The sequence below is a fragment of the Phyllostomus hastatus genome, unplaced genomic scaffold, assembly GCF_019186645.2.
Source record: "Phyllostomus hastatus isolate PE091 unplaced genomic scaffold, TTU_PhHast_1.1 phas_scaffold_501, whole genome shotgun sequence".
Lineage (NCBI taxonomy): Eukaryota > Metazoa > Chordata > Mammalia > Chiroptera > Phyllostomidae > Phyllostomus > Phyllostomus hastatus.
In genome coordinates this window covers 43,858,702-43,884,235 of record NW_025334033.1, presented here as the reverse complement: position 1 = coordinate 43,884,235, position 25,534 = coordinate 43,858,702, and the positions used below count along the sequence as shown (strand labels likewise).

General features: G+C 44.2%; 1 protein-coding gene across 5 annotated transcripts; it reads left to right on the top strand.

Moving 5' to 3' along the window:
• Positions 1 to 289: 289 nt before the first annotated feature.
• MAX (MYC associated factor X) lies at positions 290 to 24,434 on the top strand. 5 transcript variants are annotated; one of them, XM_045823320.1, is made up of 5 exons: positions 290 to 541; positions 1,266 to 1,292; positions 8,597 to 8,704; positions 21,548 to 21,677; positions 22,934 to 24,434. In XM_045823320.1, exons 1-5 carry the CDS (start codon positions 506 to 508, stop codon positions 23,119 to 23,121), a joined length of 489 nt encoding a protein of 162 aa, XP_045679276.1. In that variant the 5' UTR covers positions 290 to 505; the 3' UTR covers positions 23,122 to 24,434. The 5 variants fall into 5 exon arrangements, with proteins under 5 accessions (XP_045679276.1, XP_045679278.1, XP_045679277.1 ...); XM_045823321.1 differs by having other exon boundaries at positions 295 to 541; positions 21,554 to 21,677; XM_045823322.1 differs by lacking the exon at positions 1,266 to 1,292 and having other exon boundaries at positions 293 to 541.
• Positions 24,435 to 25,534: the final 1,100 nt, after the last annotated feature.

Genomic DNA, 25,534 nt, shown 5'->3' with positions numbered 1-25,534 from the left:
ACGTGTCCTGTCTTCCCAGCAGCCTTCACTGCTGCCTCTGGAGGAAACCTGACAACTCGCGGTCTAGGGACTACGACTCCCAGCAGGGACTGCGGCGCTTCTCTCCGCCCTCCCCAGCAGGGGATACGCAGGCGCTCTGGGCTCCATCAACAATCTCGGCGAGCGAGGACTGGATACAGTTTCTTATGGGATTCGTAGTTTTCCTGGCGCTAACTGGGCCGTCAGTCAAAGGAACAAGAACTACAAGTCTCAGCGGCCACAGCGTGAGGAGCCCGGTCACGTGTCAGGGGGCCGACCGGGCGTGCGTGCCGCCGTTTATCCGGTGCTGCAGTGAGGAGGTGGTTCTCGCCCGTGTTGTGAGTGTGTGTGAGTGAGAGAGCGAGTGAGTGAGTGAGTGAGTGTGTGTGTGTGGGACTCGCTTGTTGTTGTCGGTGACTTCCCCCTCCCCTCCACCCTTTCCCCTTCCCTACCGCTGCTGCAGTGGCCGCTCCCTGGGCCGTAGGAAATGAGCGATAACGATGACATCGAGGTGGAGAGCGACGTGAGTCCTGGGGCTTCTTCCTTCTCTTGCGGGTTGTCAGGCGGGGACAGCGGCCCAGACTCTCAGCGGGGCGACCGTGGCAGGGGGCCGGGCAGCCGCCGACTCCTTCTCCCCTCCCCGGGGCTGGGACCGCCTCCGTCGCCCTCCCGGCTTGCTCCCCTCCGGGCTCCTAGCTGGAGCGGCCTTCTGGGACGAGGTGGGGAGGAGACATGCGGCCTTTGGGATCCCTGCCTCCCCCCATGGAGGAGGGTGCTGAGGCCTCCAGCTCCCACCCTATCCCGCCCAGGATACAAGGGACAGGGACAGGGTGCGTCCAGGATCCCATTGTCCGGATTCTGGGGAAAGGGACGGCGCCTAGGACTTGCCCTTTGGGTCCGTGATCTCCCTCCTCCCTTGACCTGCGGATCCTAGGGGTTGAGAGTAGACATATAGGGGTTGGAGTGCCCTGATGCCCCGAGCTGGGTCCGAGGTCTGGAGATAGTGCTCCTACCCACTCCGGCCTGAGTCGCATCCCGGAAGGAGGGGCTGTGCTCGGGGACCCCCCCCCCCCCCTGTCGCGCCGCCTGATCCCGCTGGGGGTATGGGAGTGTGGGGGAAGGAGGGGGGGTCGGGCTGACTCCCCACCCGCCGCTTCCTCCGCCGCCGGCATTTTCTTTCTTATTATTGAATATGAAGTGTAAAAATAACTTCTGTATTTTCTATTTTTTTTTCTCTCTTATTCCAGGAAGAGCAACCGAGGTTTCAATCTGCGGTACGTCTCCTACTCTCCATTTCATTTTCATTTCCATTCAGTTCTAGTCCTTTTTGGGGTCAGAGAGAAAAAAGATCATTCTGTTATTTTTAATATTGTAGTAATCTTTCCTATTAACCGCTAAGGTGAGGTGGGGCCTTGTTCTGGGGTTCTAGGTGGGGGGGCGGGTTGCAAATCTTACAATTCTACATTCTCAGGTGATAAGTTCCAGTGACTGGGTGAGTGAGAGGAGCTGTATGCAAAGAAATGAATCATTCTGTAGCTTTCAGATGGGGGAATCTAGTTGTCACTATTTATGTCGGAAATGAGAACTAACATTCGGAAGTAAAGGTATTGTTTCAGGGCAGGGTGGTCGAAAGATTTACTTGGGAACAAGTAGATTCTAAACTGTGTCTACATAGTTGAGTGAAGCTGAAGCTACAGGCAGTAATCACCTTTAACCAAAGTCATGTGACTGCTGTAGACCCATAGAATTTAGTGTGCCATGGTATTCTTCTAATGCAGAAATCGGAAATGTAGAGGAGCCAAAGGTTGAATATGAAAGTGTCACATATAGCTTATTGTGGTCTGGCTATATAGGAGTTGAAGGAGAGGTATGAAGAATATAGAAAAATTGTTGAAGAAAAATGGCATTGCAGAGATAGTTTTGATAAAGGGTGATGGTTGAGACCATACAGCGTTGTCAGTGATATCTCAGGGTTTTCATACTGATTTTCTCAGTAGATGGTTTTGTGGATATAAATATGAATATTGATATGGATATAGATATACACTAATTTCATGTTTTTGGAGAATGAGACGGTGCTGTGGGCATTTCATGAATAGCTTAGAGAAAAAAAAACAGGCAAAATAAATCAGAATCAGAAAGGGAGAGAAATAAATACATCACTGCCTAATATTTGACAGCTGGGAACATATGAAGTGTATAGAACGGGGGTCAAGCGTTTAGAGGCCTCTGGGGGACACAGGCAGTGAGATAGTCAGGAACAAAGCAGAGAGCGGACGTGAGGACCGGGTGCTGGAGAACACGTGCCTCCTGAAAAGGCAGCCACTACACTCCAGTGAGTTGTAGGGGAATGAGGGCTTAGTGTTGCCAGGCCTTTTTATTTTTTAAGAAACATTAGAAACCCTTTATGTTATTTTTCTGATTTTTAAAAGGATGTGTGGGACAATCCAGTTGTTTGGGGAGCTTGTTAGAATTTGTAGGATGTCACTTTCATACCTGTGATCAAAGAATTTAATTACCACAGGATAAAAGTAAGTCCTCTCACTTATATCTTCATTTGAGCAAGCAAAGATTCTGCTGTTTGTCCAAGCATATAGGCATTAAGAAAAATTTTATTTATTGAAAACTAATATTTTCATAAAATCTAAGGATGCAGTTGTTCCAGGGGTTTTAAAAATTATCCCTGGCTAAAAGCCCCCGAAAAGAATGTCTCTTTCTCCTTGAAGTATTGTCAGATACTTAATGTTTATACAGATATTTGAAAATTCAATTACTTTTTTTCTTCTTCTTCAGCTACCTACTTTATCCTTAATATGTGGATATAGCATTTCATGTTTGGGACCCAGTCTATTTAAACATTTTTTTCCAAGTCTGCAATGATAAGGTCTGCCCCGGGGCTTGATTGGGGTAGAAAAATGGGGATTGGTTAGGCATCCTTTGCAGAATCATTATTTGAATTGGAATTACATTGGCTTTCCAGTGAGAGAAACATTTTCTTTGTGAAATTTTGGCTTGAATTTTGAAAAGCTTTCTGTTTTCCATAATATTCATCTACATGGATATTGATGTAAATTGCTTTCTTAAATTATTAAAGTGTTTCCATTCTCCTAAAATGCTAATCTCATTGTTCTGTCTAGATATTTTTAGTTTTGTGTTGAGGTGCCTAGCGTTTTTCTCTTTGATTTGGGGGAGTGGGTAAAGGGAGTGGGTTTGACATTTTGTTCTTAATTTGACATGTCCACTTGCTGAAACTTCTAAATACTGCCTGGCACAGGATAATCACAAGAGCATGGAGAGAAGAAGCAATAGACAAATTTTTTATTTTATCAAACCATTGTCATAAATATGTAGGGTAAAAAGGATTTCATTATTTTTCTCTGAGTACATCTGTTTAGTTCCTGATATTTAATATAGATAATATATTTTTTTAAATTAGGAGAAACTATTCTTAAGCTTTGCCTAGTTCAGAAGAGGATGCAAACTGTGAATAAACACATAGTTAGGAATATAGAACTTTTACAGAGTTACTTGGGAAAGGTTTTTACTGGGTCCTAATATGAAAGGAAACATTCATGTTTTGTAACATCACTACAATAGCTACAGACTTACTGCGCAAGAGATGTAGGGTACTTCACAAGGAAAGTTAGGAAGTGAAGCTAACTCTAACAGAAAGTGAAACTGAATTCGATAAATTTTTGTTGTTGCCTCAGTGCAAACGGAAAACAGCTTCTTCAGTGACCAGTAATCTGTGTTAAAGGAAGTAACCCCAAACAATATTTTTATTACCAAATTTAATCCTCAGAATCCCACTGGTGTTATTTTTAGTATTTTTTTTTTTGAATTTTAAAGATAATTTTCTGGAGCAAGTGTATTTGTTGCAATGTGGTCTTTTAATTTTACCTCTGTTTGGGAAAGCCCTTTTGGAAAGAAGAACAGTCTGCTAAAAATGTCCGGTTAGTGTGTTGGACAGAAAACGCAAGTTCTTTATCAGCTTCTCATCCTTTGAGACAGCAGCACGCTGCAGTTACAGTGTACCTGTCCGGCGTTTAAAAAGGGTTTGTGTGCTTTCACTTCTGGACCTTTATGGTGTGAAATATTTTTAACTTCTCGAGAGCTCTTTGCTTCTTTAGGAATTGCAGTATATTCAGAAGGGAATGAGCTTGGCTGCCTTTGAGACTGGAGTTTACTCTGGAAACTACTGTTTTACCTGGAATTAGTTGCTTGGTAAAGCGCTGTATGATGCGTGTACTTTGTGTCTGCTTAGAGTGTTGACAGTGATACAGAAATGCCAGGTTTGTTTCATAAATATGCTTGCTAGATTACAGGGTGTTCTTACATTTATCCTTTTTCAAGTTGCCAGTATTGAAATAATTGAAATAGTTGAAATGGTGAAATAGTTGATCAAGGAATCCAACTTGGTTTTCAATTAAAATTTCCTGATCAAAGCATTCTTACTCTCTTAAAAGGCTATAGTATGGTAGCATGTTTGGATAATAGTGTTACCAAGTTCTTTTAGGCAACACATGATTGTTTTTAAAAAGTTTGAAAACATTGTATTTATTGGATGTTAGAAATGTGTAACGGGCTTCAAGTAGGAGAGGTGTTGGGAAGTTGAAATTGACAGCTTCCTATTAAGGACCTTAGTGAGCATCTCATTCTGGCTGCCCGTTATTTTGTGTTCTCTTTTTTCATGTTGATTAAAATGAGCTCCTTAGAAATTCCATTTTATTTATTCTAGCCTCTTCCCATCTATCAGATGTAATAAATAGAACTTTTCTGATAAGCATTTTGAGCCTATGTGTTTTCAGTGTTACTGTGTAATAAGAATAACTTATTAATAACTATAAGCAACTCTGGTTCCTTGTGTGCTGAGAAATTTCTGTACTGGAATTGAGAAGACTCCCCTTACAGACAGGGTGGTGTGAGGTAGCCTGCAAGAAATGGCATTGTTCTGGAGAACCTGTGCATTCTTCAGTAATGCAGTATTTATTTCCCCATGCTGTTTGCCTACGTAGAACTTACAGAAAGTAAGGCTGCTGACTGATGTAATGCCTTGGATGAAGGTGCATTCTCTATGAAATAAGTTGGAATGAAATAACTTAAAAAGATTTCTCTCAATTTTGAACAGACCTCCTTAGCTTGAATGACCTCCTGCCAGTTTAGCAATTTCTTGGCTAACAAAATAATGTTTGCTTTCAACGTTTAACAACACTTAAGATACGTGTGCTTGTTAGTGTCAGAGATGGACAAATTGTAGGTGAAGATTTTTATTCTGGCTGCCAGTATGGAAAGTTTGGTGGAAATAAAACTGAGAGGCTGAATAAAAATCTTGGCAGAGATGTCAAAGCTGGAAGCGATTTGGTACTGGAGTTCCTGTAGAGCATCTGTGGGCCACTCTTCAGGACCGCTCAGCCTTTTAGTATTCCTGCTAGCCCGGAATGCCCTGAAGGCAGAGTTTTCTGGCGGAAACCTCAAATCCAGTATACTTGAGGAGTAGCAACATCCAGCCATTGCTCATATATGGTGCGATGGAGAGGAATGTGGGGGCCTGTCGTGCAGCCCAAGAATACCTCTGTTGTCTTCCTAGAATTTGTTTGGTACAGCCCACTTTTATAATGAAACATCTTAGTACAGGTGAGAGAAAGCTGGATCATCAGAGTTGAGCGTTATTTGTTGCAGACACAATTGTTTGGACTTCTTTTTTAATTAAAAAAAAACAGCTATAGTTTTAAGTTTGTGGGAGGATTTCAGATGCCTTATACTAGGATTCTTCACCCAGTTTTTGATTCTCAACTCTGAAACCTTAGCCCTTTTCAAAAAAGGTTGCCATCAAGTGAAGACAGTTAACAAAGCAGTGATAAGCCTGGCACCTGGCCCTCCGTTTGGATGAATTGGTTGCAGGGGGAGTGTGTTATCTGGCTGGCTGGATCTGTGGTTTGGATGTGTTTCCCAAACAGAATTCTCTGCCTTGTGTAAAGGTTTTTCATAAGTTCTTTCAAGCCAGTAGAGGTATCACTTAGTTCAGAGTTGCCTGGAATTAGGCATGTTAGTTCTGCATATTTTTAACTTGCTCTTTGAAGTGAGGCTTGGGGAGGAGAAAAATACGTCATTGCTGTGTCTCTGAGAGCTTTAAAATTGACTCTGGTGAAGTGTGGCCGCTTGGGATGGATATGGCAGCAGGGATTGGGCTAAGATTCCATTCTTATGCTAGTTAAATTGGACCTGGAATCACCACAGAAATTCCATCCACTACTTTGAGAACAACAGTCCCCAGCCCAGGCTTTCTACCAGGCAGTGGACTGCTGCCTTTCCTTGTTGAGCCAACTTCTCAAACTTGGCTGGCTCCCCAGATGAGAAGCCAAGATTTCTGCTGATGGTCCTCAGCCAAGTTCACTTACAATCCTCTAACCAAAAGACTTGTCCATTTGAGTCCTTTCAGGGCTCAGTGAATGGGAAGGGGGTAGTGCATTGTGGGGACGATTTCGGTGTTAGGTTATACTTAGCTCCACCTCTCTAGTGTAGGCCTGAGTGAAACCAAGTTCACTTGATTCTAGCCTTTGGAGATTTGCAGGGCTCTCCCAGAAAGAAAACAGACAATTAGAATTTTATTTGTATCAACAAGAGGGATTGTGGGTAACTCTAGTGTCACTGCTTCTGTGCACAGCTCTTAAGCTGGGAGGAGGGCCAGGAATCGGGGTGATTTAGTAGACAGGAGTATCTTGGGCTGCTGCTGAAGACCAAAGCTGGGCGATTAATATGCATGTAAATAAACCAGCTTAGGGAGTATGTAGCAAACACAGGAGAGGCAGACAGATGCCAAATGCCATCTCTTAGCCTTCCAAACTCAATGGGTATAGTCCAGGTTAGAATTTACCTGTGTAGGTTACTGGAGAGAACAGTAAGCTAGAAAAGGGCTATATACTTAAATATGTTTAATTCTTCCAAGCTATTTCATACTGCTGTCAGAGACATCTGCAGTTTTGCTCTAATATTGTATGATATAGTGTACTACCTCTAGCCTCAAGTTATCTGTGTAAGCTTGATCGTTCCCTCATAAATTCCATATATCACTGAAGTTAAGCAAACACTCATTTTACAGTGAATTCAGACTTTAAAATTTAGGATGGCTTTAGAAGTACTCCAGGCGCCTGCCCTGAAAATGAGTGCTATGTTCTGGAGAACCAAGGCTGTGATGGGAACCATGTGTCCATTTAAGCAGAGCTACAGGTGAGGTGTTGTGTTTGAGAAACCAGGAACTAAAATTACTACAGCTGCTCCCAGCCTCCTCTTCTGTAGTGACTCAGACTTCTAGGGTTAGATAATAGAATTTCAAGTCCTTTCATTCCCACAACTCTTGCCTTTGTGGATTTTTGTCAGTGCAACTTGTGTAGTACAAGGATTCACTTGAGGCTTTCTTGTGCTAAGCAAGCTATTTAATCTTGGTGCTTCATTTTTAAAATTCCTATGCTCTGGATAGATTAAAGCTACCTGAACTTTCTGTATAAGGGTAAATTCTCAGAGTGTATTATTTTCCATAATCCTTAAGGTGTAGATGTAATGAAGTTCTTGCTTAACTTCAGTAAGCATTTATGTTTCACTTGGAGGGAATGCCCCTTTAATGGGGACTGCTGAAGCTCTCTTGCAGTGTTCTCCAACACTGTCCTTCTGCCTGAAGCCAGTGCCATTCCTGATTTGTTGGCAGTCTTCACCCCTCTCCAGCTGATTGTTCTTGGAGTTCGTTGTGAGTCTAAGCAAGACAGGATAAAGACCTTGGTTTGTGGATATTTAGTCACTGCCAAATAATCATGAACTGCCACGGGTGCCCAAGGATATTTATTCAGAGCTTGTGCATGTCAAAAGTTGCCGCCTAAGAACTACTGTTCAGTCACAGGCTACGTGAGGGGAAGCCCGTGGCAGGGTGGCCACTTGGATCCACTTTAAAAAGAAGGGATCTCAGAATGTAGTTGGCGTCTATATTAGCTTTGTCTTAATGATCTCAGATTCATGCATCCTGGTTTTCCAGAGGTTTTAGTTTCTGTGGTATGATTTGGTAAGAAGGTCTTAAACTAGTACCTTTTAGCAAGCCGGAGACCAGAACAGGCTCATGGTGAGGCTTCACATGGAAAGAAGCACTACACCAATGCCCTAACTCTGTTCTTGGGCACCCACTATGGGGTATCACTTACTTACAGTGAGGTTGATCCCACCTTATGAAGGAGTCCACTGGAGCTTTCCCGTGGCCACCATGGACTGGTGGCTTTTCTGTCATATAAGAAAGTTGTAAGAAAAGAATGATGCTGTAGGAGAGTCACACTTTGTCCCCATGAATAACTTTTATTTTACTTATGCATGAGCTGGATGCATCGAGCTACTTTGGATGTTCCTGTCACAAGGCTTGCTCACCCCTTTCTCCCCCTTTAGCAGAGCCTAATTCTGGAGACTCCTAACTGCCCACCTCAACAAATCCTTCCCAGTCCATTCACCAGGGACTGCGCTGACAGCATATACTTCCAGGCTATAAGCCACCCACCTGTACTAAGCAAAAGGAATAACTTTGCTAATATGCTCTTTCTTCTAGGCTGACAAACGGGCTCATCATAATGCACTGGAACGAAAACGTAGGGACCACATCAAAGACAGCTTTCACAGTTTGCGGGACTCGGTCCCATCACTCCAAGGAGAGAAGGTGAGTTTATTGAGAAAGCTGGTTGGCCCTCACTAGCTTGGAACCTGCTGTGGAGTTTACCAGTGCATTCACCTGCCTGGAGAGAAATGGAGGCAGGGATATTCAGGTATTATGGTTTCCTTAATTTTTATTCTTTGGAGGATCATCACACACCTTACCTACCTTAGGAAACAACGTGAGATGCTTGTAAGACATCAGTAGGAGTTGTCTTAATTTAGTACTACTTGTAATGAATTACTCATTCAAAAATTATTATAACAGTACACTGTAGTATAGACAGCCTGCAGTAGTTTGCGATGACACAAAGGATTCCTGTGGTCAGTGATTCCCTACACCTCCATAAGAATTTCTTTCTTATGGCTCAAAGTTAATGCTTATCTTAAATGAAACGTCCCAGGAATGTATGTGAAACAGCCTGGACACCAGTGATCTCTCTATTCCAACAGCTGTTATTTCAAAGGCATGTGAAGAGCTTTTTAAGCTATGGGACCAAAAAAAAAAAAACAAACCCAAAAACCTTTAAAGAGTTATATTCATATGAGATGGAAGAAAAAAATTACTGATTCTCCCCTCCCTCCCCCCACCTACCTCACACTAGTGGCCTTCCAGAGACTAATGTTCTCCCTGGAGAGGGAGGTACCAGGTGTTTCTACATTTGAAAAAGTTGGAGGCTTTGAGTGAAAAAGCCTATGGTTAGGTTCACTCCTTGGGATTGGGAGGAAACTTCTGTTTGCAGTTAGTTTCATCCTCGACACTATGTATTGACTAGCTTCCACTTTCTGCTGCAGTTCAGTGGTATAAGTGGCCAAACTGAGAAGACAACCTGTGTTTTTTTCCGATCCGATGTTTCAAGAAGCAGCCATTAGGAAAAACTTTGCTCTTGGGTGTGCTTTGAATGGGTCTCCTGATTTAGCTCTTTGGTGGGGGTCCTGGGTTTGTTTGGTTATCCAGTCAAATTTGGAATCACTTTTGGTTTCGTTTTTTGTATGCTGCCACTCTGGTAAGTCATATACTTTATACCTCTGGTAAGTCATATACTTTATACCTTATCTGAGGTGTGGCTTTCTGGGTGGCTGAAGCATGGGGTAGGTCTGACCTTTATGAAAACAATAAAACAGGCCATGTGAATACCTAGTATTGCAAAACCAGAATTTGCCATGGGTTAGGCCTATTTAGTATAGACGTGGTTTAATGGCCTTGGACCAAGGTTCTTACCTGGAATAACAGCATTCCTGGGCGCAACACTGTCTAAAGCACCACAGGAAATCTTTATGATGGGGACAGAGACTCACCCTTTTAATCAAAGTGCACACGTGCAAAGGATTACCGTCTGTGCATGTCTGAACTGTTGATAGTCAGTGCTTATGCTATGCCCTGGTATCACTTAAAATGGCTTTGGTGAGCTGAATGGGCAGAACTGCCTTCTCTAACTTGCACGTCTAACCAGGAGTGGTGCCACGGCAGTGTTTCCAAGATGTGGCCTATGAACCACCCACATCAGAATCACTATTGAATTAGCCTCTCTGGAGGCAGGTCTGGGATCTGTTTATAAATAAGCAAGCAGTCAGGTGACTCTTAGACACTCTTAAGTTTGAGAACACTTTTGAAGAAGCAGGTCATGGGAGTTCAACTGTGCCTTTTTTTCTTTATCCAGCCTATTTCACATTGCCTTTACATTCTTCCTTAAGTCCTTAAAATCACATCATCCTAAATCCTGTGTCTCCTTTCTTCAAGGAATTGATGGTTTGAATTTGGTAGTCTTACATGCTGAATAGTTTGTCATTAATTTTGGCCTTTTTGTTTATTCACTTATTCACTCACTCCATTCAGCAAATATTTATTGAAGGTCTGCTACATGCCAAGCACTGTTCTAGAATGCAGCAGTGAACAAAATAGACAAATAGAAGTTCTTCTGATGAGGAAAAGATAGAAAATGAACTAATAATTAAAAATACTGCTGTGAGTGGCGTGGCTCAGTTTGGTTGAGCATCAACCTGCAAAGCAAAGGTTCACTGGTTTGATTCTTGGTCACGGCACATGCCTGGGTTGCGCCCAGGTCCCCAGTTGGGGCATGTTCAAGAGTCAAGCAATTGATATTTTTCTCTCTCCCCTGCTTTCTGTTCTTTAAAATCAATGAACATATTCAATATTCTTGGGTGAAAATTAAAAGAAATACACACACACACACACACACAGGATCCAGCAGAAGTAATGCCATTGAGTGTGGTTGGTAGGGTATGTGAATATGTCTCACGCAAGATGGACAGCAATTTGAATATTTCTCCTAAAATGTTATATGGTGTGCTTGAGTGTGATATTGTTATGTTACAGAGTTACATGCTTATGATTTTGTAATAAAAGACTTAGTATAGCTCATACCAAAAAGATTTAGTATGAGCTATAAATCAGCTTACAACACAGGGACTTTATTTGTGCCAGACCCTATGTATGTAGTCAGATAAGTGCTACGGAAAAAGTTGTACAGGGAAGAAAGGGTTGCCATTTTCATTAGGGCAGGCAAGAAAACTCAACGTCAAGGCAACATTTGAGCAAATATTTGAAAGAAGTGAAAGAATTGTGCATCTGTCTGGTGATAAGCAACCACTGGCAGAGGGAAGGTGAGTGTACTAGCCCAGAAGCAAGAACCTGGGAGCATTCCTGGGCCCAGCAAGGAGAACAGAGGTCAAAGTGGTTACAGTGGAATGAGTAAAGGGACAGTGGCAGGAGGTGAAGTCAGAGAAGTAAGAGACTAGGGGAGGGGAGTAGAGAAGGGGCCGGGTTTTGTAGAGCCCATCAACAAAGCCCCAGCATGGTAGTTTACAGGTGCCTTTCCCATTTCAGAACCCTGCCCTGTGTTTCAATTCACATATTGCACACTGAGCGTGCATAAAGGAGCCGGCTCTTAGCTCCGGTGGAACCCCGACCCCTTTTCATCTAAATTCCACAATCTTCATTAATCTCCTTGTCTGCCAGCACTGTTGCACAAATCTGCGGGGAGTCTTACAGAATAACTTTGGTCTCTTGACTTCCGAGTTTTCACTAAATGTTGAAACTTTTTTTTAAATGTGGTATTTGGCCCAAAGGAAATTGGCTAATTCTTGATTTGGATTGCAGTAATTAAGGTTATGACATTATGTGAATAATCATGAGTGATTATTTTACCCTGTTTCAGGGATATTAGATTCTTGAAGGGAAAGCCTCTAGTCTCCTTTGTGACTTCTCCTTGAGCATTCAGCCTATCTGTTGTATGTGTCTTAAGTCTTTTGTTTTATTAAAGAGAAACCAGTGCTTGGTTTGGATTGATTGGATCCTAACAAAGATTGGGGGATACTTGTTTTAAAAAAAAGTTTGACATGTAAGACTTCAACCCTGTTTATCCTTTGTATCCTGTATTTCTATTATGACATAAACATTATGAAGAATGGTCATCTTCTGCCTAATTTAAAAAATTATTGATAACTGTCATCTGTATTGCGAGGTAGTTAAATCAGCACAGCAGTTTCGTGAGGTATTATATTACTATTGTAATTGGACAAACACTGCTGCTGCTTGCTCCTGCCATTATTACTGTATCAGAGGTGAGAATGCTGGCTCAAGATCATGACTCCAGGGGCCTAGATTATGGACAGGGACTAGAACCCAGCACTGCTGATTGCCAAGTTTTATCTTTCTACCACACCGTAGGGGTAAGCAGTTTAAGGATACAGGTGCTTCTTGGCTTATGATAGGATTTTGTTCTGATAAACTCACTGTAATTTTTCATAAGTCAGAATGTATTTAATATACCAAATCTACTAAATATTATAGTTTAACCTAGCCTACTTAAATAAGCTCAGAACACAGTATGCAAAAAATGCTGGCAACAGAGTGCATGTAGAGTATCAGTTATTTGCCCTGGCGATCATGTGCCCAACCAGGAGCTGTGGCTCGCTGCCACGGCCCAGCAGCATCATGAGAGGATCATGCTACATGTGACTAGCCCAGGACAGGATCGATATATATTGTTTTTACACCGTCTCAAAGTCAAGAAATTGGAAGTCAAACCATCATAAGTCAGGGACTGTATTTTAAAGAAATTTTTGCTTAAATATTTATATCTTGTTTTGGGGAGGCTCCCCTAGTAAAACCAGTAATCTTGGCATACCTAGGCTGCTGCTTAGATACTCTGCTCTGGATTGGCACGTGTAGGTAACACTGAAGTGCAGAGAGTTGGGGATCATTTAAAGTTTAATTTTTCTGAGTCCACATCACTTCTCTGAGTTACAGTTGACAGTCCATTTGGGTTTTCCCATAGACTCCCATGTTAGCAAGTGGATTCGCGAACTCTGTTGTTTTAGTCTTATTTCCCATGTGGTTTTACAGCTGGACGGATGGGATGAAGTAAGAACCATCAACCAGTCAGCAAGAATAAGGGGAGTAAGAGCAAGAACAACTGTGGTTCCATTTCTTATTGGAAGACTTACTTTTCTTGAACAGAATTATTATTTGCTTTTACAGCCCTAGATTGGGTACTAGGGAGTGCTGACCAAAGGCTTGCTGGCACTGAGCTCCCCCAGTTTATGTGGGGGACAAGACCTGGTGGTCAGCCCATCAGTTGCCTTTACAAAAGGATATAATTCTGCCCTCCACCCGGTAAGTTAGCCCCAGCACCTGAACCCGAGTGACCACATCCAGTAACACTGTCTCCTTAGCTTGGCTGACTTAATGATAGAAGATTCTTTTTCAACATTGCCATTTGTAGCTGTACCATGGTTTGTAGAGATTACTCATCTTTCAAGTCTCTTGCTAAATGCCTATTTGTCATACTTAATTGCTATCTCACGCAGTTGCGCTCTGGATTTCTCCTTTCTAGATAGAGTTGTGTTAAAAAGAGGGAGTATGACCTAAAATGAAAATAAAGAAAAACAGGTTTCTTCTAGCAAGTATTAAGTTGAGAATTCTTCCATTTTGGGTGAGAATATGAGGGCACTGCTTCTGTCGGCCCCTGTCCCAGGCCCTGGCACATGGTAGTTCCCAGTGGTAACCACGGAATGAGTGTGACTGAGTGCGCCTGAGTGCGCTGGAGGAAGCAGTGGGCCTGCTGAGCCCTTTCACAAAAACAGCACCAGCTGACATGGTTGTGCTCACCTGCTTAGTTAAGAACCATGTGAGTGCTAGAGTGGCTCAGAAGGTGTAATAGATGTTATCTACTATTGAGGGTCTTGCTCTCGTTGGGAGAGAGGATTATTCCTAACAATTAACAGTAATAAGATAACATTCTGAGAATCAAGTAAGAGGTTAAAACACTGAGCTCTGTAACCTGTTTCATCTCCATTAAAGCCTGGTTTCCTTAACAGGTAGATATTGGTCATATTTCTTCCTTCGGGGCAGGGCACACAGTAGAGTGCAGAGTGACTGTTACCTGAAGGAAGGGCTCCTCTGTCCACCTGGGCCACGTTACACTGTGAGAGGCTCATTCTGGTGGACACCTGTTAAGGCAGGCAGTTTATTCAGCAGCACTGTTTCTACATCATATCTGGGCTGTAGGGAATATCTCGTAAACGAAATGCAAACCGCAGCCCTAGCCATTTCACCTCATTACTCATTAAGGTTATTACCTGGCTAGACTCCAAGTTGAGCAATTATATTCTTCTTAAATATTCTACATCTTGAATTATTGTTTATAGTTGCCCAAGTCTTCCTTAAGCTCTGGGTTCAGCAACCGTAAATGTACTGATTTAGTGAGCTCTCTGTAAACTTTATTTATGTGCTGCTGAAAACCTCCGAGGTCTTTTTAGTGCCCATGGAGGTAAGGACTGGCATTCCATGTTCTCTAAATAAGGTACCCAACTTGCCCTCCTGCTTTTTCTCCTTCTTCCCTTATTGTAGAGGTGTATGTATCTTCCTGTCTTTCCCTAGGAATGTCATTCTCAGTTTATCTGCATTCTTGCCTTTCTTCAGTGTCCAACTCCAGCCTCACTGCTGAGAAGATGTTGGGGCTCCCTAAACTATGCACGTTTTTCCTGCTCGTGTGCCTTCATGTGTATCTCCCTGCACACCCTCAGGCCCCAAATCAAATACTCCATTGTCCAGAAAACCCCACGGTTTCACTCTCCCTTTAACCTCATTGGCCCTTTGTGGGGCCTCTCCTATGTTTTTCTTCTTTCGGGATGATCTTACACCTAACTAGCGTGCGTACTCCCTGAGGGCAGGAGCCGTGTCCATCCTTCTGGAAGTCTCTAGTGCAGAGTGAGGAGGGCTGGTTCCTGTGGAGAGGACTAGAGAGCCAGGAAACTCTGCCTCATGCCTTCTCCAGCTTGAGATTTGGAAGGATAGGGATTGGTTATAAGGCCTTCTTTATTACTCTAACAAAATTACAAAAACTGCCCTGGCTGGTGTAGCTCAGTGGGTTGAGCACAGGCTGCAAACCAAAGGGTCTCCGGTTCGATCCCCAATCTAGGGCACATGCCTGGGTTGCGGGCCAGGTCCCTAGTGAGGGCCACGTGAGAGTCAACCACATGTTTCTCTCCCTCTCCTTCTCCCTCCCTTCCTCTCTCTCTCTCTCAAAAAATAAATAAAATCTTTTTAAAAATTACTTTAATACATTTTAAATAATTTAAATACAATTAAAATTTCTGGCTGACACAGTAAAAAAGTAAAATAACAGGCAAAATTAATTTTAATAATATATTTTATTTAACCTAATATGCAAAGTAAGGATGACCTCAATATGTAATATATTAAACACTACTAATGAAATATTTTGCATTATCTTTTTGTACTGTCTTAAAAATCCAGCATGTATTTTATACTTATAGCACATCTCAATTTAGACTAGTCACATTTCAAGTGCTAATTAGCCACATATGGCTAGTGGCTATTGTATGAGACATTGCAGTTCAAAGATGCACAGATACATTCTCCACCCCACACCTATTATGATGTGACTGAAATTGGGTGCCATCTTAAAGTGGATGTCAAGAAATTTGCCTCCTGCCCTGGGTGGTGTGGCTTAGTGCATTGAGTACTGGCCTGCAAACCAAAGGGTCTCCCGTTCTATTCCCAGTCAGGGCACATGCCTGGGTTGTGGGCCTGGTCCCCAGTAAGGGGGATATGAGAGACAACCACACATTGATGTTTCTCTCCCTCTTTCTCTTTCCCTTCCCCTCTCTCTAAGAAACAAATAAAATCTTTAAAAAAAGAAAAAGAAAGAAATTTGCCTCCTTTTTGTTTCTTCCCACAAAAGCTACTATTACTAAATTCATGGGTTTATTGATGGAATCTGAAAAGCAAGGAAATGATTGCGTGTATTTCCTTCTGGTCTCTCTAATCATGCTTTACATGGACTAAATGTTACAGCGTACCATTTTTCACATAGCATGATTTCCCCCCCAAGTGATGGAGTGTCTATATTTAGTCATTAGGCATCTTTCTGTTGATCATTTAGTTCGTTTCCATTTTTTTATTTTTACAAATAATGTCGTGATTACCACCTTGGTGTGCGAGGCTGTTCCCATAGATTTCCAGAAGTTGGATTTCTGGGTCTATGGGCAAGAACTTCTGGTTTTGCTGTTTGTTGCCAACCTGCTTTTCAGGAGGATTGTTTTTATGTCTTCTTTCTTTTATTTTTCAAGCAAATTATCCTTTTGTTAGTGTCTTTTGAGAGTACCAATTTACCAATACTGGAAATTTGGAAGGTGGGAGGGCGCAACTAATTTAGTAGGCAAAGGTAGTAATTTTGTATTTTGTTGTTGCTTATGAGACTAAATTCTTTTCCACATGTTTATTTGCTAATGGCATTTCCTCTTTGGGTAACTGTGTGCTCCTGTCCTTCGTAGTTAAAGTTTGTTGGGGAAGAGCCACACCTTCATTTCAAACTACCAAGGGCATAAGAATAAAGACTAAAGGTTTGAAACATGATTTGTGTTGACCCTTAAACTAATGCCTGACTCCTGGCTTTAACTGGCCCCTTAAAGGTCACAATAGTTCTGCCTTCCCCTTGTGATGACAGCACAGTCTTTTGGGGTGGCAGCAGAAGGCCTTGGCAGGGGGGTCACTCGGCCATGCTGCTCTGACCCCATGGCCTTGCAGCTTTTCTTGTCAGCATTGATGGGGCTTCTGCATTGCAATGAATTTGATCCAGATGCAAAATTTATTCTGCAAAATCTTTCATTTTTTTTTTCAAAAGATGGCTTACTCAAATAAAAATGTCCCCTGGCTTCGCTCTAGGCCTCCCTTACCTTGATGTGTGTACAATCTTGTGCAGGTTTTAGAAAACGATGACTCTATTTTCTATAAAATAACTAGTGCACAGTAAAGCAGGTGTCAGTTGGTGAGTCATAAGTAGTTCTTTCATTCCCCAGGATGTGGCATTTTGGTCTCGGGGTAACAAGGCAGCTGTAATGTTAATCCAGTAGGATCAGATTTGGGTAGTGAGGAAGAGAAAGTGATAAACAGAACTAAGATCACTGTTTCTGGAGTCAGCATCAGGACCTTTGGCAATGGCAGTGGTATTCCTCATGTTAGCCGTCTAGTGCCACTCTCCTCTTCCTTGTCTCTCCCAGTCTGCTTTCTAAAACAGCTTGGGAGTTCTACACAAGTCCAGTTTACTGTAGTGGGACTTACAACTCCAGAAATTGGGGAACTTTTACCTTATATGAAAAGTTTTGAGGACCACTGCCTTAAATGGCATTTAGTAACCTTGGTTATCCTCCTAAGCATCAGTGTTAACTACTTTAAGAATCATTTGAGTAAAATAAAAGAACAATTTATAAAATAAAATAAGCTGAGAAGAAACAAAGAATCATTTGGGGCCTTAAAAAGCTGCTAATTGGAATGAAACGTTTAGGTATGGGGCCTTCAGTCAAATATGTGGTTGATTCTTGCTGCAGCACCTGAGGTGGGTGCACTCTGTTCTGTTGGAGTGGGCGCCTCTGGAGGCCGCGTTGACCCGTTGCTGTGGGCAGGGATGCAGGTGTGCCTTGTTGCTGTGGGCAGGGATGCAGGTGTGCAGGCAGCTGCAGCACAAGCAGCAGGGGCAGGAATCTGTTGGGCCCCATGGCCAGACTGAGTTTTCTCCACTGTCCATTTAGGTTTTACCCTTCTTAGGTAATGAAGCCACAGCACTATGGGGACTGTCATTCCCCTTCCCCCAGAGCCAGGTTTGGGCACTTCTGTAAAGCTATCTTGCATCTTCAGGCTCTTCTCTGTTTGCTACTTCTCTGCTAGAAGCCTGTTTGGTTTTCATATATCTTTAAAAGAAAAAGGAAAACAGCTTAAGACTTGTCTTCATATTTACTTCAGTTTTAACTCACTCTGCACCCGTAATCTGTGCAGATAATTCACCTAAACTCTCACTCCTCTGAGAGTACCACCCTCCCCAGGGTCTTCATGGACATCCTTATGGATAAATCAGGTGATTCTTGTACAGTCCTTTTCCTCCTGCTCAAACTCTCCTCTTCATAACAGTTCTGTCCCTCTAAGTCTATTGATGTTTTTTATTAGTTTCATAGCCTCCTCTCTGTTCCGAAAATGTGGGTGTCTTGGAGGCCTGGGTCAAATTTTGACTCTACTGCCTAATAGTTATGCAACAAGAGGTGAGTTACAACTCTGTGCCTCAGTTTGCTCATTTATAACCAAAGAGAGGAAATAATATATCAGCAGGTTGTGTGAGGATGCCTGGCATTTAGTAAATACCCAGGAAGTCTTAGCTGTTGTCATTATCATCATGATCATTTGTATTAAATGTGCAACCATGGCTTTGGGACAAGACCTGCAAGGCTGTCCAGTGTCCTTTTGCATGGCTCCCAAAGGTGAAGGAGAGGCTTGAGCCAGTTTGCATTAACTCACACTGCTATGGAGAAAGGTCCAGGACCTCTTGAGTCCCTTTGGCCACCATTATTCCTACCTCAGGGTTGTGTCCAACCCATTGAAGAGATCTTTTTCTGCTCAGAAAGTCAGGACAAGAGTTAGTGCCTTATTGTAAAAACTGGCAGGAAAATAATTATTCAGGCCCTTATTGGTTACCCAAAGACAAGTGTCAACCCATGCACAAGGCGACAGCCTGTTCTCTCTCTGCTCAGTCACACTCACACAAGGATTGCCGACTCAGCTAAATGACCCTGTTGCAGAACACAGAAACTGAAGGCCCAGGGCCACTCCAGTCCATGCCATAAAGCCCAGGGCTCTTACTGGTCTCATAGTGCACTGTTCACATGGTGTAAACTCATAAAAGCAGGGAAGGGCTTGCCCACACCTTAATTCTATGGCTGCTCACATAAACTTACACAGTTTAGAACGCTGGGAGGAAGGAATTCTGGATGAATTGAGCACTTTCCGGCTTCAACCTTACACTTTTTCTTCCCTGGACTATGTGTACTTGTAAATTTTCAGGAGTTTTATATTTTGTGCTTTAAATTTTTCTTACAAGATTTTACTTGTTGTATACCTTGGGAAGAGCAAACTTCAGTTAATTAAACCATTCTTTTGGACTTGCTAAGGAGTTGGGCACTGTGAGTGGTTGGCATTGTCCTTTTGGCAGGGAGTGGAGGAAGGGCTGTGCTTAGCCTGCTGGAAGCCTGGTGCTGGGCTTATACCAATCCAGCTGCCTTCCAAGGCCTCTTGTTCCCATGGCACTCTGTGTCAGTCATTAAAAGTTATCACCCCAAGCATTTGCAAGGAAGTACTCTTATCATTCAGAGATTTTGCTTTTTACCCTTAGTCCAGATTCAAATGAGTAGTTAAATGAGAGCTAATGTTGCTTTCTGGAAACTATTAATTGAAAAAAATAGGCAAATTTAAAGCAAGTCCACCATGTCAGTATGCACAGCACTTAGATCAGTGACAGAATACGTATCATTTGGAGAGCTGGGTAGGGTCTAAGGAAAGTTCTGGTCATAAGGATTTGCCATGGAGAGAAATAATTGCATTGGTAGGTAGAGCCTGTTAATGACAGAGCCCAGGGTGCACTGTCTCCTGGATTCCCAAATTCTTCCTTGACGCTGCCGCCTATCCTACAATATTTATTTTTAATCACCATATTTAATCACCTAATATAAGTCCCCCTTTGGCAGAAATGAGAAACAGCATCTGAAGTGGCCTTGCAACCACAGTTGCAAGCCCCCATTACTAGGTCCTCTCATTTTTCCTACATAAGCTGACTGGCTTAACTTAAAAAAATACGCCTGGCTTTCCTGTCCTGGCTTGTGCTGTTCCTCTAGCCCAGAGTGACTCTTTTCCCACATGCCACCCCAGTCTAACCCAGGGTTCATTGTTTCAGGGGGCTGCATGTGTGTCTGTGTGTTCACATGCATGCAGAGCCAAGGCCAGTGCCTGGCCTGCAGTAGGTAATTGCCGCCCTCGTCAGAAACCGTCTTTCCCATGGCCTTCCTAATCTGCTTAATACCCCGTCTGTACTACCCTGTGATTTTGTCTGTGTATAGATATGTTGATCTCCTCAGCTAGATAATACATGAACATCTGGGTGAAAGAAACCATGACTAATAACATTTTGTTTCCCCACAGTGTCTGCTCAGTACCTTGCACATAATTTGCACCATATAAAAATGGTTAAATATGAACAGTATCCTTTTGAGGAAGTTGCCTTAAGGGTCCTGTAAGAGGAAAGCCTAGAAATTCTTGTTCCTGTAAGGACTGGTAAATAAACCCAGGCCTTGCAAACTTCTCTACCCAGCCCAGCCTGAGGTCTATAAATTGAGATTGTTGGGATTTAATACAAGTGGATTTAAGTTTTGTTAGCCTGAGTACAGATGTTTTCTTTGCCCCTTTCCCTCTGCTGTGTGTGCTGGTTATTTGGAACCCTGTGGGGTTATAATACAGAATTGGTCAAGTACTGACTGCCCTGCCCCGAGTAAGAAGTTTTGCTACTTCTCAGGACCCTGGGTGGCATGAATGCTACACTTGAACTACTAGACTACCTTGCCATGGGCTTCATTTCTCTTGGCTTTGTACCATTCAACCAGTTCAGCTGCTTGGCTGCCTGGCCATGAGTAACTTTGGCTGTGTTCGCACCCGGAGGGAATCATCCAGGCAAGTGTGCCCCTCCTACAGGGGCAGAGTGACCAGACAGACATCTGTTTTATTGGCTTATTAACTTACTCCTCTGACAGGGCAGTGCTTAGGCTAACCGTGGCCATAGTATAGGTGTGGCTGCTTCCTGAAGTGGCCCAATCTCATGCCCTTCCTGTGTTGACATCAAACTCTGACACGATAGTACTTTCAACCAGGAAGACTGAAAAAGTGACACAGCAGCATGGCTTAGTTGGAAATAGTTCACAGTGGGCTGGGGGTTAGGCTGAAATCCAGGACCTTGATGAAAAACTTTGTACCCACTCCCACTCTGAGCCAGCTCTAACTGAGATCTTGCTCTTACCTGCCTGGGGCAGCTGCCTGTAGTCAGGCCCTAGCAGAGACTGAGTGGCACAAGCTCTCAGTTAAGTAGTATTTTCATGTTTTCAGACATAGCCAAGCTGAAGACTTGAAAGCAACGTAAAGAACCAAAGGGGATGGGAGGAGTGGAGTACAAGTTCAGGAGTCAGACGAACCTGAGCTTAAATCCAGGCTCTACCACTGTCTAGCTGGTGATTTTGAATAAACCAGTAAACTTCTCTGGGCCTCGGGTTCCCGTGGAGCTACCTCTGAGTGCTGGTGAGGTAAGCTGTTTAAAGCGCTTGGTAGCTTGACAGGCACAAAGAAGACTCTCAGCTGCGATAACTTTGTTTCCTCAGCCTTGTCCCCCCTCACCCTCCTGCTTCCCTTCCCCCATGCTGCTCTTACAGAAAGACAGAGTTTCCTCACTGCTTGGACTAGGTCTTTATTATGTCCCCTCTGCTTTCCCTCATATTGCAACAGGCATCTCGAGCCCAAATCCTAGACAAAGCCACAGAGTATATCCAGTATATGCGAAGGAAAAACCACACACACCAGCAAGATATTGATGACCTCAAGCGGCAGAATGCTCTTCTGGAGCAGCAAGGTAAGCACCTGAGCTGGTGGGGCAGCTGGCCCTGCGATGCTCTGGCCAGGCCAGGGCTTTGCACCTGGGCCTGCAGAACCAGAAGCAGTTGTGGAGTGTGTGCTCATAAGCGGCCACGGCCCTGCTTCTGAGTAGTTGAGTGTTAGAGTCATCCTGAGGAAGGATCTCAGCCGCCAGTGAGGGAGCAGTGGAGTCTAGGGGTTGGACCTCTGGAGACTTTTTTTCTGACCTGATCTCTCTCTCCTCTTGGGGCTTAGGTGCTCTGCCTGTAGTAGGAGTCACACCTGGCATCAGGTGTCTCAAAAGAGCTAAGGTCCTTGGATTGGAGTGTGCTTTGTAAGCACCAGGAACTCCAGGCGTTCAGGGACAGTGAGCTCTCCCCAGTGCCAATGGTAGTCCAATCAGGGCAGCCTATGGGCCAGGCCCATGCTGTTCTCCAATGCTCACATCCGCCTTTTCCTACAACCACAGGGGAAAGCGAGAGCTGATCAAGTTCTTTGTTCCTGGGGAATTCACTTCTCTTCCTCCCTCATGGAAGATGCAAGTAAAAAGAAATGCAAGTAACCACTTGGGTTAGAACACCTGAAATAAAATGAAATTAAAATAAAATAAAAGGGTTGACCTGGCAGGCTCAAGATGAGCTGAACTGAGGGATGGGCAGAGGGAGGTGGCAGCGGGTTGGTTACCAGGCCGAGCAGCCTGCATGTAGGGGCTGTATGTCGAAAGGCTCAGGTATTCTGTGTGTATTGGTGACTTGCTTGCAAGTGTCCAGCTTGTCTTTCCAAGTGGATCTTGTACATGAGAGCTAAGCCAAAACTTTTCTTTGGATGATACATCTCACGTCATCCTTTCCTGCTGTTGTGTGGCCTTCACACCCCTATGGATCCTGGCATTGCCAGGCCAGCTTCTCCTCTGTCACTGCACCTTTGGGTCCCCCAGGGAGCTCATGCTCCTATCTCTACGCTGGGCTTCCAAGGCAGGATGGTGACATCGCACACCTTCTCTTTAGGGTTAGGTGGCATTGCACAGTGGCTGGCCATATCTGTCTGGTGGGCTCCAGGTCTGGCTTGGAAGGGAGGAAGGAAATGAAGTGTGCTGGCGGAACCGCCGCCAGAAGGGAGTTATTTCTGAGCCACCCTGAGTGAGCCTCAGCAGCCAGCAACCCCTTCGGAAGAACAGGCTGGACCCTGACCTGAGACTCAGTTACTCCCCCAGTCTCCAGAAGGCTGTAACCCGCTCGCTTGGTTGCCTTTCAGTCCGTGCACTGGAGAAGGCGAGGTCGAGTGCCCAACTGCAGACCAACTACCCCTCCTCAGACAACAGCCTCTACACCAACGCCAAGGGCAGCACCATCTCTGCCTTCGATGGGGGCTCGGACTCCAGCTCAGAGTCGGAGCCCGAAGAGCCCCAAAGCAGGAAGAAACTCCGGATGGAGGCCAGCTAAGCTCCGCGGGGCAGGCCAGCAATAAAAACTGTCTGTCTCCTCCGTCGTCTCATCCTCCTTTCAGTTCATCCTTAGAACCCTCAACCATCTAAGAGACTCTATTTTTTTTTCCTTTCTCTTTTTTTAATTTTATTTTTACATAGAAGCTCTTGGACAACAGCTCTCGTTCTCCTTCCCCATTTCCACTATTTTTTTTTTAACGTTTCCCTTCAGGGATTCCCTGTCCCCACCAGGAATTTTTAAACCAAAACACCCCAACTTGGCAGCTTTTTCTGTGGAGGACAGACGGCCGGCCGGACCTCTGAGCACATGGTGTCCTGACCACCTACCAGCTCCTCCAGCCCTGCTGGGCACAGGCCCAGAGGAGTCCCGCCCCTCCCAGGCCTCTCCTCCCGGGCCACCCTCACCTCTGTTTGATAGACTTTGTGAATCTGTGGACTGCTCTACTTTAAGAAGATGACTGGTTTAAGAAGTAATCAGAGTTACCCCCTCTTCTTTTTAAGGATTTTTTTTTCCTAAAAAGCTATTTATCGCTCCTGTTGAAAGACCAAATCCTTGAAGAAGTTTGCGGTGTGAGAGGAAGTGGGGACAGATCCGCAGCACAGAGTCCCTGGCCTGTCTCCCTCCTGCGTCTCTCAGCCAGCCGTGGGGAGGGCTGCGGGACGCTCGTGTGGTACGCATGGGGCTCGTCCGCAGTGGAGTGGGAGCCGCCAGAGGTCGCTAGGGGGTAGGGCAAGGAGGGGGGACCGGGTGGGGTAGAGGTTTTGTATTGAGGGCCAGTGATGATGTTTTGATATTTATTTCCTGCTACTGAAATTTGAATCTGAGTGAATTGTCCCTATTTCTGATGATGTCGGTATAGCAAAGCGACAGATTCATAAAGTAATGATCAAATCTTTCTTTCGTTCGTGTGTATTTCTAAGAAATAGAGCCAACTGATTTTGTATGTAAATACCAAGAGCAATTTACCTGGTACTAAACCCGCACCCCAGTGCGGCCCCTTCCAACCCTCACCCCACTCCGTTTCCTCCTGTTCTGGAACCTGTCCCTATTGTGTGATCCAGCCCTGGTTCTGGCTGCGGTCAGCAGATCCCAGTGAAGGGTTTTGTGTGTTTAGGCCTCATTTCTTTGTCTTTTCCTACGCTGTTCCTGGCATTTGCTGATTTCTAGTGTATACTCTGTAGTCTCAGTCCGTGTTTGATTCCATTCCATGGAAATAAAAAGTATGTTGTACATACTGCCGAAGAATTGTCTTGCAAGATAAGGCTTCCCCCTTTACTATAAGACTATAAATAAAAACTTATTTTATCCTTCTTGGTGGTGGTGTCTTCTTGCCCTTGCACAGGCCAAGGTAGTTAAGAGAAGAGCCCTGTGGAGAGGAGCAGTTCCCTTTTTGTTCTATCGGCTTAGCTCAGCCTGGGCAGGGCAGGAGGTGGGTAAACTGGTGGTGGTGACTTTGCTCATTGGATAGAAGCATTTCAAGTTCCAGCAGGTTATCCAGGGCAGCATTTCTAGATCCCGTTCCTGCTAAATGAATGACTCTGGGGGAGTTGGTAGCCCAGAGCTGTGGGTTTGGGTTTCTCCTGGGAATGAATGCCCAGTTCAAAGGCGACCGGTGTTCTCTAGGACCTTTCCGCTTCTAGCGTTCCAGTCTAGTTAGAGGAGGCAGCAGAGCTGGCAAGGGCTGGAAGTAAAGGAGGCTTCAGCAGCATCAAGTTGACTCGGCTCGGGCTAGGGACCAACATGAGCCTGAACCTGTTTGACCTTAAAGAGGATTTATGGCCATAATACAGCTCAGTTTTGGTGTGGTTTTTTTTTTTTGCGGGCAGGGGAGGGGGAGGGTGTCGGGAGGTCTGGCTGACAGGAAGTATTGCTGTACCTGGACCAGAGGCGAGAGTAAAGGCAAATTAGTTCTTTGCTTTGTCACTCTCTTTAGAATGGTAGTGCTGGGGCCCCTGTCAATAGGATGTCAAATCTATAGTATCTCTTTTTGATTAATGGGAGTTGACAGGTGGGTCATGTTTCTACAAGAGACATTTTGTAACATGATCAAAACAATCCCACCCCACCCCCAGCCACAACTGCATTGAGGGCAATAAGGATGTTGCGGGGCAGAGGGGGCAGGGAGCATTACCCTATTGATTAAAGGTACTCCATTTCAAGACAAAAGAAACAGGAATATGAAAATTAAAATGAAAAGTTGGGTGATTTCTTAAGCCCTCACAGTTAGCTTGCTTTCTGTCTCTTTTTCATTGCCCATGACTACATCTCTTTGTATGTCTGACCTTAATTATAAACTCCGTATCACACAGTTGGCTTGGTCAGGGTAGGCATGAGAACCAAGCTGTGGACTCTGAGCCACGCTGGTGAGATGGAAGGAGTGTAAAGCAGGGCGCCCGGTAGGCAGAGAGCA